The sequence below is a fragment of the Aricia agestis genome, chromosome Z (assembly GCF_905147365.1).
Source record: "Aricia agestis chromosome Z, ilAriAges1.1, whole genome shotgun sequence".
NCBI lineage: Eukaryota > Metazoa > Arthropoda > Insecta > Lepidoptera > Lycaenidae > Aricia > Aricia agestis.
This window is the reverse complement of record NC_056428.1, coordinates 31869933-31890148: the sequence shown is the minus strand read 5'-3', so window position 1 is coordinate 31890148 and position 20216 is coordinate 31869933. Positions and strand designations below refer to the sequence as shown.

Genomic DNA, 20216 nt, shown 5'->3' with positions numbered 1-20216 from the left:
TTTATATTAATAAGTTAGCATTTAGCAACTTTTAATTTTTATTCATTTACAATTATAGGAAACATTTGTTTTTGTAGATGAAATATAATTTATTACATTTTGATTTTTTTTTGTTTTCTTGTAAAAAAACCCGTAGCAAGGAATATGAGAAGTGTCACCAATATCATCTTATAACCACTGATCTCCACCACAAGTACGCTGGATGTATGATACCCACTTTTTTTGTGCCATTTGAAGCGGAATCAGCGCCCCCATTATTAGGACGTATAGGACGTATCTATGATAAGGACAGAGAACTAAATTTGACGTAACCATTGGTAACCATGTATTTATTTTAAATCTTTATGGCTTAATCGTTCGAATTGTTTTCGTGTTTTTAATTAAAGTGTTTTAAAAGGTATTACGCGATTAAGTAATATATATAATACTAGATGTCCCGCGCGGCTTCGCCCGCGTAAATTAGAAATTTTACAGAATCCGTAGGTACATTTTCCCATAAAAAATATTTCCCCCGTTTTTCCCACATTTTCCTGAGTTTCTTCTATCGTATTAGTCTTAGAGTAATAATATAATATAACCTTCTCGATAAATGATGAGTCTTACTCGATAAATGATCTATCTAACACTGAGATAAGTTTTTAAATCGGACCTGTAGTTTCTGAGATTGACGCGTTCAAGCAAACATACTCTTCAGGTTTATAATATTAGGTACCTAGGTAGATATAGATTTTTTTTAATTATCGCTTGACAAACTCGAGTCTCGATCTAAAAGACTATGAAATGGTATAATATGGTAGTGATGATGATGATGATGATGATGAAGAATGTAATTTGCATAGTAGCATATGCTTTCTGTTCTTAAAACAACGCCGAAACTCCCAAACTTGTATCTATAAAGAATCAGGAATTCTCTCAGCACCTTCCGAACCACGGTATACCAGGTATGTCTCGGTGCAAAATCTTACTTGTTGGTAGCATATGCTTAATCGTTCGTCGCTCGTTGGATATAAGAAAACGAACATAACACCTCCCCCATTTTGAAAGTCGGTTAAAATTGTAGCCTATGTGTTATTTATTTAATACTAGCTGTTGCCCGCGACTTCGTCCGCGTGAACTTCAGTTTATAGCGCGCGATGTCAACAAAATTGGTGTCAAAAGCTTTTATAAAAAAACCCTGGTACCCATTAAATCAATACAGCTGTGCAGTGTGCAAACAATAAGTACTTCATTTTTGTATGTTAAACTTTATATATTATGCCAAATTTTAAAGCTTATTTAGCCCCCCAATTACACAACTTTACCCATAAACTATTTATCATTGATAGGTTTAGCCCCAATTTCACCAACGTCTGTTAGTGTTAACAGCTTGTTAAAATATCCTGTCTTCTCTTTCATTCATATGAAAAACGAAACAGCTAACGTGATACTAATTCGAGCATTAACTTTAACAGTCGTTGGTGAAATTTGGTATTAAGGTTACGTCACTGCCTGCACAGATAAAGTACTGAGTTATTTAATACCGTAGAATAGATATAACAATCGAAAAAAATCGAGACTTAAATGTAAGATGATACCACCTCTTATAGAAAGACTTTTGAGCAAGCGTCAGCGCGATGTAGAAGACGCACGGCGCCATCTATTATGAATTTTTTTAACAAATTTACGACCCTTACAACCCTTTTTTCCAGTTAAAAAGTAGCCTATGTCCTTTCTCAGGCTTTAGACTATCAGTATACAAAATTTCATTACAATCGGTTCGGTAGTTTTGGCGTTTGGCGTGAAAGCGAGACTGACAGACAGAGATAATTTCGTATTCATAATATTAGTACAGATTATGTGCACACTGCACAGCTGTTTTTGGGTATTTTGATTAATTAAGAGGATTCCACACCGCCCTTTTTTCCATACAAACGTTGTCCCCTGTTTCCTCCCTGGATAATGCTAGTAGAGTTATATTTTTTTCCTGAATATCTACGGCCACTAATACAATGTCCCTATGTTTTATTTTTTTTCATAATTTAATTATTAAATAAGATATGAACGTTCAAAAACCCAAAAAAATGGCCAGATTTTCCACTGTGTTCAAACGTCCAGAAAACAGATTTGGCTAGATTATACAAAAAAAGCAAAACATAGGAACACAGCTCAAGCCTTTTTTTAATATTTAATGAAAAAAGTACTTAAATCGGTTAAGTTTTGGAGAAGGAATCAGGGGACAACGAATCGTTGATTTTCTGGATTTTCTGCAGTTGTCTCTATCGCGTTCTGCGGTATAGGCTTGAGGTAAGGGAGACAGCTATAGATATTACACGTACTTTTTTTTCATTTCTCTAGCCGCTGTTGTATCTTCTTAAGGGCCGCGCTACACCGGAATGGCAGCGGCGAGGCGAGCACTTTCAGCGCTGCCATTCCGGTGTAGCGCGCTGCGCGGCCCTAAGATGGGTACCACTTACCAGGGTTTTAAAAAGTTTTTAAATTTGACACAAATTTTGTTGACACCGCGCGCTATAAACTAAAGTCCACGCGGACGAAGTCGCGGGCAACAGCTAGTTATGAATAAAAACAATAATATTATACATATAATAAAGTAGGTATGATTAGTTCTGTTATAATAATGAAGTAAAAAATAAAGCGCCATCTGTTTTCATATATTAGAATTAAAATGTTGATTGCATTGATATATTTTCTGGATGGAATATAGGCCAACACAACACACTCGAACTCCTTAGAAATGCAGTAGGAGTTCTATAAGATAAGATAGATTGATTATTATTATAGCAAGTGATAATATTATTAAACATAATATTCTAACGTATTAAAAACTATAAACAAAAACATAATAACTAATAAGTATGATTAGTTCTATGTTACAACGAAGTAAAAAAAGCGCCATCTGTTGAATCGTATTAGAACTAAAATGTTCATTGCATCGCGTCGATATATTTCTGGATTTTTTATAATATTATACATAAAATATATTTAAGATTTTTGAAATTTAGTTTGTTATTATTTTTAGCAATATTCCGCGAAAACATTGTTTTCGCGGAATATTGCTAAAAATAATAACAAACTAAATTTAAACTATGGATTTCCGCAAAGTAACGCCTGATTCCATTAACGATTTTTGAAATATTATTTTAATACACATCCAAGACCCAGGAACATTGAAAACTTTTTGTTCCGCCTGCGGGACTCGAACCCAGGACCCCCGGGATGAGCGCTGGCCACGCGCAATGCGAAGTAATTTTCATCGATATTTTCATGGAAATAAGATATTTTCCCACATCAAAATGTAGCCTATGTTCTTTCTCAGACTCTAGAATAACTGTGTACAAAATTTCATTGCAATCGGTTCAGTAGTTTTGGCGTGAAAGCGAGACAGACAGACAGACAGACAGACAGACAGACAGACAGAGATACTTTCGCATTTATAATATTAGTATAGACTAGTATAGATTTTAATCAGCACATGAATTGAATAACAAAATTTTTTTCAAATTAATCGTAGCACCATCTGTCAGGACAAACTAAAATTGAAATAGAATAATATTGAATGCGATGATAGCGCCGTCCGCCGGATCTAATGTAAAACATTCCAAAATCAACAACTCCTTATAAATAAGAAATTAATTGAAAAAACATTTTCCAGTAGACCAAACTGTAAATCTAAACCATTCTCGAATCTCCACGAACACACACAAAAAATTTCATCAAAATTGGTCCAGTCGTTTAGGAGGAGTTCAGTCACATACACACGCACACAAGAAATATATATATTGAGATATTTAAAAGTGGTGGTAGTCCATAGTTAAACTATGAAAGGGTGTATGTTATGTAAAACACGGTACAAAAAGGGATGTGGGGTTACATTTCACAAGTAAGTGATTTTAACAGCTCATTTCTACGCACGGACGTAAAAAAATATAACGTAACGTATTTTTTTTACGTCCGTGTTTCTACGATATTAAACTTTTATTGATAATATAGACACTTAAAAATGTGGCACTAATCTTATTATACCGTATTCACCACATATTTACATTTGTTTTACCGATTTTTGATAAACAATAAAATTCAATAGTGCTGCAGTTTTCTGTCGATAAAACTTATCGATATCTATAATAATTGTATTGAAATCTCCGATAACCGATTTTTATTATCAAATACATATTATGCTCTTAAAATAATTGTCAGGTTTCCGTCTGACAAAGGAAGACTGGAATTATGGTTGAAATAAATTAAAAAGCCTGGTGGGCGTCCGAAAATTGCTACTACCGCTTGCCGTTACTATTTGAAGTGTATAAACGTTTTCTGTGAAAATACAAGGCGCAAAACTACCTTTTGATCGTGATTATGTTTGGAAAATTTATTTCAGCGTCTACTCTTTCTTGACAGACTGTAACTGTGTTACGGTAACTAATAAAATATAATGTTAAAGTATCGCACATATATTTTTATTATTTATTAATACCTTACCTACTCCACCCCAATAAAAAAATGTATTCAAACGTTCCATATTTATTTATGGATCGCATTATCTAATTAGTAAATTTTCCTCGCACTTCTGCAATCAGCGCCAAAATGGCGAAAATCAAATGAGATAAAGTAAATCGATAAAAATTGGCTTGCTAGATCCATAAATTAATAGGGAACTTTTATATTATTACTAGACTTTCCGCGCGGCTTCTCCCATGTAAATATCTAATTACACAGACATATTGGTCCACAAAAAATAGCCTATATAATCCTTCACGTTATACATTCCCCCGCTTTTTCCACATTTTCCTCTATTTCTTAGCTCCTATTAGTCTCAGCGTGATAAAATATATAAAATGGGCTGTCTAACACTAAAATAATTGTTCAAATTGGACCAGCAGTTCCTGAGATTAGAGCGTTCAAACAAACAAACTCTTCCGCTTTATAATATAATATGATGAGATTAGTTAGGGTCTAATCACACAACACTTATTCAGCTTTGTTCAACTTTAATACGATACACTGTAGCACTACTTTGATAATATTAGAATTTAGAAATGAAATTAGAAAATACAATACAACAAAGTTTTCGTTATACGAGATTTATACTCGCGCCTCGTGGCTCGGCTCGCGGCGCGTCTCGCAGCTCGCGTCGAAGCGCGAGTGTAAACACAAAGCTCGCGTCCCCCTCTAGCTCCTTTGGAAATCGCTCCCGACGCGAGCCCTGCGAGCCGCGAGACGAGCCGCGAGCTCGAGTTTACACTCAGGGCTCGCAGCGCGTCTCGCGGCTCGCCTCGTGGCTCGCGCGCGAGTGTTAGAAGCTTATCTTCAGTTTTGTTTTTAGTTTTTCGTAGTGCTAACTGCTAAAAATAAATGGATTATAGATAGGTACTGCTACTTCACGTTATCTACGTATGAAATCGTTGTTAATTTATTACGCCTATCTAAATTACGGAGAGGAAGTCTGTAATCTTTAATACAAATATGTAGCGTTTGTATTATTCATTCAATTTAATATTTTTGTCCTAATGGTCGACATTATCTGAATCTGGAAACATTTAATCGATAATAGAAAAGACAGTTGTACATCACTAGTATTAGTTCCAAATACTCCCATTACTGCTATCAGCGCCAATATGGCGACATGATAGCGACTTTCAAACGTAATTTTTACGTCAAATTTAGTTCCTAGCCCTAATAATGGGGGAGCTGATTCCGCTTCAAATAGGCACAAAAAATAGCTGCCATTTCAAAGGGTATCATCAGTCCCGCGTACTTGTATAATGGAGGTCAGTGTCTTATAACGCACAAACTATATTTCCTTTTTTCGCCACATGCATTTTGAAGCCTTGTCGAGCTCTATGGTTATGGTAAAATATGGCGTCCATTTTTTACTTTAACCAAAGATTTTACATTTTGAATTGTAGTTAAAGTTACAGTTATAGTTAAAGTAAGTTGGTGCAACCCACCCATAATGGGGATTGTCCATTTTTTTTTAATTTTGCTCATTACAAAAACATTTCGAGGAATAAGGTCAGTGATCGTTTTTCTGTATATAAACGAAAAAAATACCCATTAGCTACTTATATTTTTGAACAAATATGTTTAACCTTTGTTTGACCTTCAATGGCGTTAAAATAGCTATAAATTCGACCAACATTACGTTTCGAACTTTTGGTAAGCTTCTCGTATCAGCTTTCCCGTAATGAGAACTTGCATTTGACGAACCAGTCATTATAAATAAGATTGAAAGGAAATTTAAAACATACTGCAGAGGTCAATTGCGGCCGATGATGACGTTAGAGCGAAACCTTAAAAATTTATTGAGAAAAAACTAGCCAACGAATTTCAAAATTATTTAATTTATATTCTTAAAATACCCTATTTTAACGAAAAAAAATATAAAAAGTACATGTGATTTTTTTTGGACAATGCCCATTGTACAGAGTTACCTGTTCAGGGCCCGATCTAGCTATTTAGCCGGTCTGGGTAGAGATAAGCTAAGGGCGGGGCGGGCCGGTCCATTTCGCGGCGTAGGTACGCCCGTCGGTGTCTGCGGCTGCCCGCGCCGCGTACACAAAGCACACGCCGTCAGCGTTACTGCATGTAAACTGGTTTGTGTGATTCACGGCGGGCAGCCGCGGACATGCGCCGCCATGCCCGCCGGGCACTGGCGGCATTCCCTTTGTGCTATCGTTCGCGGCGAAATTGACCGGCCCGCCCCGGCCCGTCGTCTGCAAAGCACCTAATTTTCGCCGCCCTTAACATACAGAGAACTAAATAAGACTCAGATGTTCCCAAACTTATTTTGTCTACAAACTTAATTAAGAACAAATTATATCTTAGCGCCCCCATTGTTTCAATTTAAAATGCATCCTGATGAAATAAATCACCCCCCAAGCCACTACACAAAGACCCCTTTTTTCTGTGCCCCACACCGCCCCCTTCAGACCTTCAGCAATCAGTGCCCACAATGGGGCGTTATCGCCCATTTTGGGAAAGGCTGATATAAGTCATGAGCTAGTTTTGTTGTGGGATGAAGGGGGGAATACATATTTAATTAAGTAAACTATTTAAATATTTCATCTATCCAACCTGAAGTCAGTTCGATGATGAAATTATCAAAGTTGGCTGGTGGATGGCTAATGGCTAGGTTGGAACATAGAAACAAGGCAATTTGGCCGCCCCTCATTTTATCCGCTCTGGGAAAATATCCGGCTTCCCCACCCCAACCAATATAAAATTAATTTGTATGGAATAATAAAACTGCTAGAAAATAAAATCGATAAATGCTTTTTATTATTAATTTAAATTAATTATACGTACAACGATTCCTTTATAACGTCTATAAATCATTAAGAGCCGGGAATAATATTTTTAAACTATCTATGACTTCACTAGGTACCTACTTTCTTTTCTTTACCCGTCATAAAAAAGTTAAAAATATCATGCCTGAACAGCAACTATTAACAATATAAAATAATTTTAATGCCTACGTATTTAAACCACAATATTTAAACTTCAGTGTGGTAAATGTGAGTTTTGTCACTTCTCCTAGTGAGGATTACCAAATTCGTATGCCAGCGAATTAATAGTAACTTAGGCTGTTGTTTGCCAATAGGGGGCCATACTAATAGCTAATTAACGTCGTCATGGAAAGTGACAAAACTTAAACTAACCCCACAGTAGGTATACCTCGAGCATTTCTAAATCCATTACAATAGGTACACATTAGGCGTTTGTAAAATAAATTATATTATACTACATTACAAAAAATTAAAACAACAATGGCCGATGCGAACTGAGTTAAGTAAATACTATGCATCGCTGAGATCATGTTTCATTAAGTTTCCGCTATTTTTTGAAATATTAAATAACATTAAAATATTTTTTGTAATTTAACAATGTTTTATTATATTTCAGTAACTTTAAATACGCAAAATGTTTAAGAGCCCTCTATAAAATACAGTTTCGAATTTAAGACACGACATTCAAAACTAAAATAAATAATTTACACTACATCGACTTATCCTAGACATTTATACATGAAGAATAACTAAAACTAAATATTTGTAGTATAGATATAATGGGAAAATTGCTAAGTCTATCATTTCGATAAAGTGCGAATAAGCTTAACTACGAACTATATAACTAGTTAGAAAAATCCACTTACAAAGCATGGGTTAATTACCTTTCATATATTTGTGATGTTTTATATATAAGGTACAGTCGCAATATATCGTCCCCTTTTTTTAAAAAACGTTCTTAAAAAATTAAATTAAATACTACAGCTATAAATCAAACATCAAACTTTAGCTTCTCTATTCCTTTATTCTTAAAAATAATCAAAAATGCGTTAACGTTTTCAGGAAAAGTTTAAAAGTAAATTTAACAAAAATACTCATATTTTCAAAATTGATTTTTGGGCTCCTAATTCCGTCCCTTTAATATAAATGTATTAAAGGGATAAATATAACATATTTATTTTTAGTATTTGTTGTTGTAGCGGCAACAGAATATATGTAACACAATTCCTGAAAATTTCAGAAGTCTAGCTATAGCGGTTCTTGAGATAGAGCCTGGGGATAGACAGACAGACGGACAGACAAGTTTCAGTAATAGGGTCCCATTTTTACCCTTTGGGTACGGAACCCTTAAAAAAACATATTTTTCTACAGTTTCAAGGAAAAAGAAGTTATATGAACGTTCGAGATCCATTCACTGTTTGAGATCCAAATACCGTCTTGGGTTATTATGATATTAGGTTCATGTAAGGCCCGACGATATTAGGATTTTTTTTGGTTCATCTATTTAAACAAAAAACGTGTTATAATCTCAAAATGTTACTTACCTATTCGATTAACATCTGAGGTAATAATAATAATTAGTTTTACAAACAAATTGTATCAATAAGTCAGGCATCACAATATTTTATGGTATCCGAGAATATTTCAATGAAAAACTGACTTTGAAGACTTTTGATTTTCCAATTCCTGCCGGTACGAAAGGCGTGATGCCCTCACTTCTTCACAATGACCGACTGATGCAACTAGCTTCTAGCTCGTGCCACTTATGATAGATGGCAGTTTTTAAATAAGTAGATATCGAAGGGGACGGAATTAGGTTTCGGGACGAATTTTGGCGACTGTACCCCTAATGTATAATATTACAAAAATTTATTGCATGTCACGAAGATTTTTTTGCTGCTGCTTGTGCATAAAAAATTTATAAACCATTGAAAGCTACTGTAGTCTGTAACACATTATTTACCCTGCATCTTGCAGAAATGTACCGTTTAATGAGTATATGTGTGTGCAAATTATGAGGATTAAAAGTTACTTCTGCGACGAAACACCTACGTGTGATATAAAAATGTAATATCTACTTAATTTGGGGATATTATGGTAGTTTTACCATGAGCGTCATTTAGTTTAGTTTAAAGTTGTGGTTTCTTACTTTTCTTAATGGATAAACAACACATTCGACCAAAAAGGAGTACAATAATTTATAATTATTATCATTAGTTAGGTATACTCCTTCGAAAAAAAATGTCTTCCTTAATATACATGATAATATCTATTCTGTATGTGATGTGTTGATACAGACAAATTTTAGTTCATGGCACGACTGTTACCATTTTTTTGGTCGTCTTAGGGTCAGTGCACATTGCAATGAGACGAGGCGACGTGATATATTTTTAAATGAGCCATTCAAAACTGGAAGAGGCAGTGGGTGGCAAGTCTGTTCAATCAGGGTCAATTTAGACTGCAACGCGACGCGTAGATGCATTTCTAAATTTGTATTAAATTGACTAACTTTAATTATAGAGAAAGATGCGATATTTTTAATTTTGTGTTTATTTTAAAGAACTCCATGTAGAATAGACCACAAGTATATAAACCCATCAAGCCCCATAAGCTCACCGGTGAGCGAGACACAATAGAATAACAATATATTTCCAAGAATCCACGATCGAAGGATTAAAAATTAAAACACTGGAATTTACTGCAAAAAATGCGGTTTAAAATTATAAATTTAAATTTTGGTGCCAAAACGGATCTTTAGTCTGTATGACGTCATTACTGTTTGATAATAATTATTGACAATAATTATAATAACCTGATCGTACCCTACATCGTACCTCTCAAAAAGTTGTCATGCCCCTCGTTCCATTTTGCGTTAAAAACGATCAAAACTCTCAAAATGGAGGCATTTTGATCGTTTTTAACGCTAAATGGAACGCGGGGATAGCATGTGTGATGTCTCTGAACGCTGATTGGTGTTTTGAAATCTGTTCCGTTTCCAGTTACTTTTAATTCGTAATTTTTGTAAAAAAAACAATATTTCATAAAATATTAACCTTGCAGTGGCCTTTCTTTTATATTTTTTTACGTTATAAAATATAATAGCAAAATTTTCATAAATATTATATTTGCATGTTCCCTATTGCGTGAGACGTCATGTAAGTCTATAAAATTCATACAAATATAGAAATGCATCTAACGCGTCGCGTTGCGGTCTGAATTGACCCTTAGTGAGTATAGAATATACACTTCAAATTAGAGCCTGTCCAGATGAGGCGTTTTATGCGCAAGTCAGCGACTCGCGCGCTTTACGCGCGTACCCGAGATACTATAGAGCTACATATACAGGGTGTAACAAAAATAAGTGATAATACTTTAGGGTGTGTACGTGTTCCTTGTAGAGAGTTCACTGTGAAAGTAGCAGGACTGAAAGACCAAAATTTTTTTCACTTTTGTATGGGCAAGGGTCCGAGCGTCACGAGTTTCCCCATACAAAAGTGTAAAAAATTTTGGTCTTTCAGCGCTGCTACTTTCACAGTGAACTCTCTACAAGGAACACGTACACACCCTAAAGTATTATTACTTATTTTTGTTATATTAGTGATGCAACGGATCCCTGTTTCTGTTTCCGCAAGCGCGGAAGTTGCGCGCGATTTTCAACATCCGTTCCTGCTTCTGTTTCCGCAACTTTTATAACGGAGATTTAAATGGAAGTTCACAACCGACGGCGGCCAAATTACTTTTTAGTTTTTATAAAATATAAAACTTGCCACTACTAAATTTTGAATATTAATAAAAATATGTTCAGTTGCAAAGTTGTAATATTGCTTTCTATAATATATTTCTAATATATCTTTTTCTAATCTAGATTTGGTGTATTTGATACTTAATAAAGAATTATATATTTTGTACATTTGTTTTTTTTCATATTATTTACACTTCCGTTTCTGCATCCGTTTCCGTTTCTGCAAAAATTTACTTTTGACATCTGTTTCCGCTTCTGGTTCCGCTAAGGCATCACTAAATTATATATCACGTCCAGATGCCTGCACGCGTTTTCTTATGTCGGCAGTACATACCTATAGCCTATAGGCTATAGGTTTGCCTATAGGCTATAGGCAAACGCGTTGGCCGGCACGCTGGCCCAATATGTAGAACGGGCGTTCTACACATTGGGCCAGCGCGTCGACCTCACTCACTCTCACAAACGCCCTTGCAAGCGCACTGCCAACGCGTGGGCCAACGCCCTGGCGGTGCGCTTGTCTATATGGGGAGGCAGCATTACTCGCGCGTAAAACGCTTGGAATGAGCGGGACTCTCGACTCGCCCGTAAAACGCGCGAGTCGAGATACTTGGGTGCCATTGCAGCGTCCTGTACTACGCGCGAGTCCGTTGCGAATGGACGTATTTGATTGGAGCGTGATAACTTCGAGTCCATGTTTGTAGCGTAAAAACGCGCGTAAAACGCGGTATCTGGTTACAATAGAAATTGAAACGCGCGTATGGACTTCGCGCGTAATACGCCTTATCTGGACAGGCACTTAACAGACAGACAGATCTTTAGCAGTAAATAAGTTCAGTTTTTAACGTCTTGTTTTAAATTGCACCGCATCGTCTCGTCACGTTACAATGTGAAGTGACTCTAACCCCGCGTTCCATTTGATAGATGGGGTTAGATTTTACAATAACAGTAGGTATTTAGGTCCAAAAAGCGAGTACAAGCTACTAGCATCGTAGGTACATATGTCAAATGTGAAGTATCCTTGAAAAAGTTTTATTCAGTGGCAAAGACAAAGACTTCTTAGATTTTATTCTTTCTTAACCTATCTCAATATTTAGTCTTTAAGTCCCCTTCAATAGGAGGAAACTAAAAAACTTAACAACATATTTAGCATTCCGACCTTTGCCTCTGGTATAAACTTCGTCAAGGTACAAATAATAATTATTATTATAAATAGCTACCATTAATAAAGCACTACAGTTACATATTTTAACCATACTACGCTAAGTTTTGTAATGTCACGAATAATTTGTCAATAATAATATATGTATAAAGAGATATTAACGGCCCCCACTCAGAGACATTTAATCATTACTTAACTTCAATTTAATAAGAAGTTTGAGAATTATTATAGATAGTATATGTGTAAGGGTCTATTTATAATAGCGCAGAGTCGAAGCGAATTCCCAAAAACTGAACACAGAAAATTCAACCTTGACTTCAGAGCGTAAGCCATACATTACTTCTGCGAGGCCAATCAGCGTTGGTCGGGCGCATTCACGCGAATTCGCGCGCCTTTGCAAATTCTCAGAAGTAATAAAGTGGGTTAACGCATTGGTGTTAAGCAGTTTTAATAATTCGCTTCGTTGCGCTTCTACTGTGCGCTAGTATAAATTGACCCTTATAATTCAAACATAAGATATTACAAGCAATAGGGAGCTTAGATACGCTAACCTTTTATATAAAAATAATAAAATAATTCAAAGCATAATTTAGTTTTAAACAATTAATTTTATTGATGTTTAATAAAAATAATAGTTAAAGAAACTGGAAGTTTATGTATTAAGTATTTTAAAAATATTAAAGTCGTTTTTATAACCGAAAAAGCGTTATAAAGCTCCATGAAAAAAAATCAAATATATTTAAAGTAATTTTATATTGTGTCAGCATGCACATGCACATGTTTACTATCATTTATCATCAATTACCAAATCACAAAAGATTTATAGACCATAATATTATACTTAAAAAGCACAGCAAAACAAAATGATGATACTTTAGGGCAGGCGTAACCGATTAGTTTCGCTCGGGGTCCGTTTTAACTTTTAAGAAATAAAATGACCTCCGCAGTCCACACATTTTATACTTAATTAAAAATATATTTTAAACAGGTTATTACGGAAATTAATAGTAGAGGAGGGGAGGGTGCTATTTTTGTAGTCACTCGAGCGTCATGGAGACCTAGTAGGTTTTGTACAGTAGGTAAAGCTGATTTTAAAAAAATAAGAGCGTTTTTTATTTTAGCGGTGGGTTCAGAAACTGCAGCCATTTTAAAGTTTTGAAAAAGAAAATATACTTATTCAGAAAATTGCTTATTTAGGTAAATTATAAATATATTTTAGACAACAAGGTCTAAATCATTTAGTTTACAGCAAAATAAAATATCTGCGAAGCTTAGCTAAGAAAATATGAAGCTTTATTTTTTAAAATGTTCCTACAGGCTTACCTAACCTTTGAATCGTCAGTGCTTTATATGGAAGCTTCTTTGGGGTATACTAAACATATCATAATGTGACAGATCCGACATTTCAATATAAAAAAAAAAAATTACCCACCACGTGAGAAATCTGATTTCTATACCATGATAACTAGACACATGTCGGAAGCCTATACAAGCTTAATCTGACACGCTTGAGCTACTCCCGAAATCCCCTATTCCCCTCCCCAACTATAAAAAGGTATTAATTTACATATCAACAAGAAAAGTGACAATTTCTGTTGCTAATTACATATTATCTGCAGGTCTGAAGTTTGGAGTGAAATTGGTGCAAGCTATCTATATATTAATATTAATACGCGAGCGAAAAAATTTGGATCCATTTTGACAAAAATTCGGAAACGTAGGTGAATGAAATTTTGCACAGTTATAGTTTATTATTTATTATATATTATAAATGCGAAAGTATCTCTGTCTGTCTGTCTGTCTGTCTCGCTTTCACGCCAAAACTACCGAACCGATTATAATGAATTTGTATACAGATAGTCTAAAGCCTGAGAAAGGACATAGGCTACTTTTTTACTGGAAAAAAGGGTTGTAACGGGGTGAAAATACGAAAATTTGTTCAAATTAAGTTAGTTCCGAAAATTCATACTAGATGGCGCCGTGCGTCTCTTACATCGCGCTAACGCTTGCCCAACATCTTTCTATAAGAGGTGGTATCATTGTACATTTAAGTTTTGATTTTTTTTCGATTGTTATTTCTTTTTTACGTTATTTAATAAGTCAGTACTTTATATTATATACAGTGACGTAACCTTAAACCTATCAATGATAAATAGTTTATGGGTAAAGTTGTGTAATTGGTAAATGTAAATAAGCTTTAAAATTTGGCATAATATATAAAGTTTAATTTCAAAAAATGAAATATTATGCACACTGCACAGCTGTTTTGATTTAAGGGATGCCAGGGTTTTTTTTATAAAAGCTTTTGACACCAATTTTGTTGACATCGCGCGCTATAAACTGAAGTCCACGCGGACGACAGCTAGTAGTTTATATGGTGAAGGAGTGCGTCGAGCTAATATTATTGTTTTGAAATTATGCTTTTATCATACATTTTTTTAGCAAATAAAACATTACACACACGACAACACACACACTAGGAGATTTTGATTGACAAGCCTATACGTACACGAATTGTACTCTTTTATTTATGGTTGAAGTCTGTTGTCAAATTGAATTTTTTTTATTGAATCATAAATACTGCATTAGACAATTATTACACGGCCAGTCTGTCATCATTTGACTTTTTTAATCTGAGTCTGTCACAGGAATTATGTCTAAAAATAATAAAGTCAATATTTTGATAATAGAATATTAATAGAAAAGCGTTGAAAATAATTTAATTTTTTTATTTGAGGTCGAATTTTGACCATTGGGCGATCTCTAGTTGACATTAAATCCTGGAGTGTTCATCAGTAAGTCGAGACCGAAATTTATTTTTAACGAAGTTCATCTTCGAAAATGCTTGGTCCGCACACAATGGGTCAGCGCGGCGGTCCGGAAGCGGACCGTGGTCCGCCATTTGGTGACCCCTGCTTTGGGGTGTGTATGTGTTCTTTATGTCTAGTTCACTGTGAAAGTAGCAGCGCTGGAAGGGCAATTTTCTTGAATTTGTATTTCCAAACGCCTTTTTGTTCATACAAATTTTTTAAAATGACTTTTTCAGCGCCTGCTGTTTTCACAGTAAACTCTATACAGGGGGCTCATACACAGCCTAAAGCAGGGGTTCCCAATCTTTATTGGACAGCGGCGCAGTTACACGTGAAATATTTTGTCACGGCGCCCTACTCTACCTAGCTATTAGAAAAAGATACATATAAATAAACACCTTTAATGATTTATAGTTATTATAGTTAGGTTAAGCAGGTAAATAGTTAATCATCTAACTGCTTTACAAAATATTATAATTTTATTCTATATTTGTGGTTTCGGATAATGATGGAGGATCGACTCACGGCGCACCAGGGCGCCGCGGCGCACAGTTTGGGAACCCCTGGCCTAAAGTATTAACACTTTGTTATGTTACAACCTGCATAAATCAGAATTACTCTTATTACTAACAAATATATTTATGCAGCGTATACAAAAAATACAATTTCAAGGTCCGTTGTTTTCCGATATGTCAGACAGAGACCAGCAGAGCTTGTATAATTATTCAGTGTGTAAATATATTTAATAGTAAAGTGACTTTGTAATCAACATTCACTCAATCGCATTTAAATAAATACCATTAACAAAAATATGTACAAAAAAATAGAGAAAATTACAAGTTCATAAACGTTAAAACGTAAAACGTTAAAACGTCAACAAAATATACAAAAACCGAGAAGCGTTGCACCGAGGGTTTCACAAAAGTAAAATAAAATGTCTAGATGAGAAAATATACAGGTAACACACAAGTTTTGGGATGCGTATACTCAGTAACAGTAAACCTAGAATTTTAAGTTCCCCTCGAGAATTGAGAGTTTAGAACCTAGAAATACAGGGGGCAATTAAACCTTCCGCCCAAATTTTTTTTAAAGGCTTATGTATCATATTATAAGGAGAGCCCATTTAACCAAAAAAATAATCGGCCAAGTGCGAGATGGACTCGCGCACGAAGGGTCCCGTGCCATTATAGAGAAAAATTAGGCCAAAAATGGTATTTTTTGTATGGGAGCCCCTCTTAATTTTTTTTATTTCATATTAATATTTTTTTTATTTCATATTAAAAAAAATCACGTTTGTTGTAATATGGGAGCACCTCTTACATATTAATTTTATTTTGATTTTAGTATTTGTTGTTACAGCGGTAACGGAAATACACAATAGCAGCTAGCTATTACCGTTCTTGAGTTACAGCCTGGAGACATACAGACGGAAAGACAACGAAATCTTAGTAATAGGGTCCCGTTTTTACCCTGTGGGTACGGAACCCTAAAAATACGTGTATTTTTATTTTTAACAAGGATCAATATATCGAAATTTGGCAAGATTTAATTGCACCCTGTATGATGTGAATACATGGACAACAAAGTTTCAATATGACGGTGCGGAACCCTAAAAACTAGACTTGCAGTTTTCACGATCCATTTAAGTAATTAAACTTAGGACATTCATACATTATTAAATGTAGACCCAACTATTGTAATTTTATACCCATCATTTTATTGACGTGTAAAAATAACACAGTTAGTAAATTATTAAATTAAAAAATAGTAAATATCATTGTGATATAAGCTTAAAAATAATAAATATACACATCAACATAATCTAGATATATTGGAAGTGGAATTTTTAGATTTTTCCTAAAATATTCAATATAGAGATTATATTGTTCAAGCTTAATAATAAATAATAAATAAATAAAAATACAAATCTACAATAGAGTAGAGACTAACCCCCTTACTTATAAAAATATTAACGCAGTGCATAATTATTTAAAGTTCCCTGTCCTTGTATGTCATTTCAAGGTTCTATTGTAACAGGCAAAGACAAGCAGACCTAGTATAAGTATTCACTGTGTGCATATATTTATTAGTAAGGGTAAGAGAGATAATAATTCACATTGCAAAGCCCCTTTACAGTAAATATTGCATTTCATCAAAGCTGGAACGGATTATTATACATTTGGTAATTATATTCTAATGGGTTTTTAAATCACTTTTTTGGTAGTGGACCAACTATAGGGAATATACTTCGAGTAGAGAAAATTACACCTTGTCATCGACATTTTCCATTTTATCAAAAGTCGGCTCGTCCTTCGAGAAAGTGCTCGACCGTTCTAGAACAGGTATCTCATGGGGTTCCACATAGATTGGCACTGGGCGAATATCCTTGGTCAAAGCGAACCCGTTGTTATTATACGCATCTTGTTTCCCGTTCTTCTTGGTTGTGACCGCTTTAGTGGGCTTCTTTGCCGGCTCCTTGGTCGCCTTTGGTACAATCTTCGCTGAGCTGGACTTTGTAGCGTTCATCAACGACCGGGAGACTTCCTTGGTCTTTCTGTCGTTCAAACTTTTGGAGTCCTTGTTCGGGAGCGAATTGCACATGGATATGGATGGATTCTTTGTGACCGTTAATTTTCTAGACTCGTGCTGTCTGTTAGTTCTAGGGCTACTCCCGAGGCAGTTACGGTTAGTACCGTTGTGACTAGATAGGGAATGTATTTTGATCGGTTTCGATGGTTCGTAGGGCTTTGGGCCGTTGTTGGGGCCAAGCTTTTGGTTCACGTACACCGGTATTTTCGTTTTGCCATGCGTGTGTGTTAGCACTTGGATGTTAGATGGTAATTCTGTAAATAACAATTTTAGATTAATAGTGTTACGGAGTAGTTAAGGCAAAAAGAGATATTGTTAGGAGCTGAACAAGAAGTTAGAAAGTAAAATGTAGTTAATACAAGATTAATGTTTAAAAAGTAAGTTAAAACACAAAGATGTTTCTCATGATGTGATTAGCTATAATATTTAGTCTGAAATTTTGAGCAACGTTTTATTCATACTTTAAAAATCTAAAATGTTTAATTTGACCATAATATAAACTATTTCTGGCTTGACAGAAAATCACCAAATACAAGAATTATGTTCATCACTTACGCTCAACGGATCCTTTGTTTTTGTGTTTGGCCTTCGTGTAGGTGGCGTATTTGTTGCTGACTTGGGACTCACTGAGGGAATCCGTGGAGGGCTCCGCGGTTCGAGGGCGCGACGTCGAAGCCAAACTGTCCTGAGATATCGCGCCCATTCGGTGCTCCCGCTTCGATTCTAGACGACTGAACCTCGTCTTAATCGGACTCGAATTCCGAGAAGATTCACTCGACTCCGGAGACTTTTTATCCCTCTCCTTTCTAATAGGATCGAGGTATCTCGGCCTCGTGTTCTGGAAATTTATCGGCGCAACGGGCTTCACAGGCTGAGTTCTCGTCTTACTCTGATTGTACTTAGCTCGCTCCTCCTGAGCCTTCGTCGTTCTGATCTTAGGTGGATTCCGTTTCGACTTCCTCATATCTCGGTATTCGTTGCACTTCAGCTCGTCTATGGATCCCATGACGTTGACGGGCTTCGCTTTGTAGGGGACGAAGGATGCGCGCACTTTCTCCATGTCGAGGCTTCGGTTCGCGGGTGAGACCTTCTCGGTCTTGCTTCTGCTCTTCCGTTCCTGGTGTGCGGTGGTCGCTATGACCTGTGGGCCGTACATGATGCAGCCCAGCTCTCGAAGCCTCCTTCTGAGATCTGGAGGCAGGTCTTTGAAAGCCTGCAGGCCTACTACTCGGGGGGCAGCCCGAACTAATGCGCTCTCGCATTGCAGTCGCCAGGTGGTCGCGCTATTGTATAGCAGGCTGTTCTGCTCCAGCGTCCGCCATATTTGGTCGCTATTCGTGATGAGATCGGGTTGGAATAGATGCTGGGATTTAATTTCGGAAACCACGTTGGATAGGAAGGCGTATGATTTGAGGGTTTCGTCGGGCGGGGCCCATTCGATGGCTGCAGATAGACAATTGTCTAGAGCGTCTTTGGCGGCGTGCGGCGCGTCCGCCGGTATGGTCGCTATCTGCTTGAAGAAGTCAAGCAAGTTCTTAGCCAGAAACTGAGCCGCGGCGTTCACGAGCCGCCGACACATGTTCTCCACGATTTCCGCCCATCTGCTATTGTGCAACGAAGCCACTAAAATAAAATTTGATTGTTTCAGTTATATAGTAGAGTAAAGGTAATAATTATTATGGTTTATTAAAGAGACAGGTTTTCATTCCCTATCCTACCTCAGTCGACTGTTAAATTAAAGAATTGTTAAGTACATATTAGACCTGATTCTGAGGCGAATAATAAGACTTAAATTATTGACTTTTGATCGGATAACGCGTTATAGCAACAAAAATTACTAATTTACCTGTAATCCCACATCCATATACGGTATCAATAACATTCTCCGTCTTAAAGTTGTTCAAGTGTTCATGGTAGCATTTGTCGAGCAGTTCTTTTGGGAGAGTAGCGAAAGCCTTTGTGGGCCAAACGGTGGAGAAATGTTTGGTGATCCATCTCAAACATTTCCTGTACAAATCATCCAGGCCATACACAGATGATAGAGGGAAGCATTCCAAAACGCCAGCCGTGCAGACTTGACAGGGCTGTTGAAAAATGGACAGTTTACATGTCATGAAAGTGTTGCTGTTCCTCGTTAAATCGAGTTTTGAGCAATGAATAAGTTTGCAGTTCACAAAACAAAAAAGTGCAACGCATGTAGAACAAAATATATACCTCAGCCACCTCCTCGTCATCAATCAAACTATCATACTCCTCAACAAACCCAAAAATATAACATTGTAAAAGCAATTAGTAAATGTTTAGACCTTAAAGTGGTCTAGCAGTGTAGCGACCGCGCGGTCGCTACACTGCTAGACCACAAGCAATGGTATGTAACGATTTAGTGTTACAACTTACAGCACACATTTGACATATCAACTCGGAATGGGATCGTCACCGTATCGCCTCGAGTCATTCAATATTGTTTGTATGAAACTCCCTAATCCCTACTGCAACGCACACTAAGACCCAGTTTCATCAAGCAATCCATACTAATATTATAAATGCGAAAGTATCTCTGTCTGTCTGTCTCGTTTTCACGCCAAAACTACTGAACCGATTGCAATGAAATTTTGTACACAGTTATTCTAGAG

At 36.1% G+C, this 20216-nt stretch overlaps 1 protein-coding gene across 4 annotated transcripts in view; it reads right to left on the bottom strand.

Moving 5' to 3' along the window:
- LOC121739428 overlaps positions 1–20216 on the bottom strand; it is a 42673-nt gene that overhangs the window by 1679 nt on the left and 20778 nt on the right. For 3 of the 4 annotated variants that reach the window (XM_042131899.1, XM_042131903.1, XM_042131900.1), the window contains 3 exons: positions 19430–19667; positions 18139–19206; positions 16528–17837 (listed from right to left, as the gene is read on the bottom strand). In XM_042131899.1, the coding sequence (XP_041987833.1) occupies positions 17257–17837; positions 18139–19206; positions 19430–19667 (1887 nt within the window). In that variant the 3' untranslated portion in view covers positions 16528–17256. Of the gene's footprint in view, positions 1–15648; positions 15660–16527; positions 17838–18138; positions 19207–19429; positions 19668–20216 lie in introns of those variants that run through there. The other variant, XM_042131901.1, reaches the window with a different exon arrangement.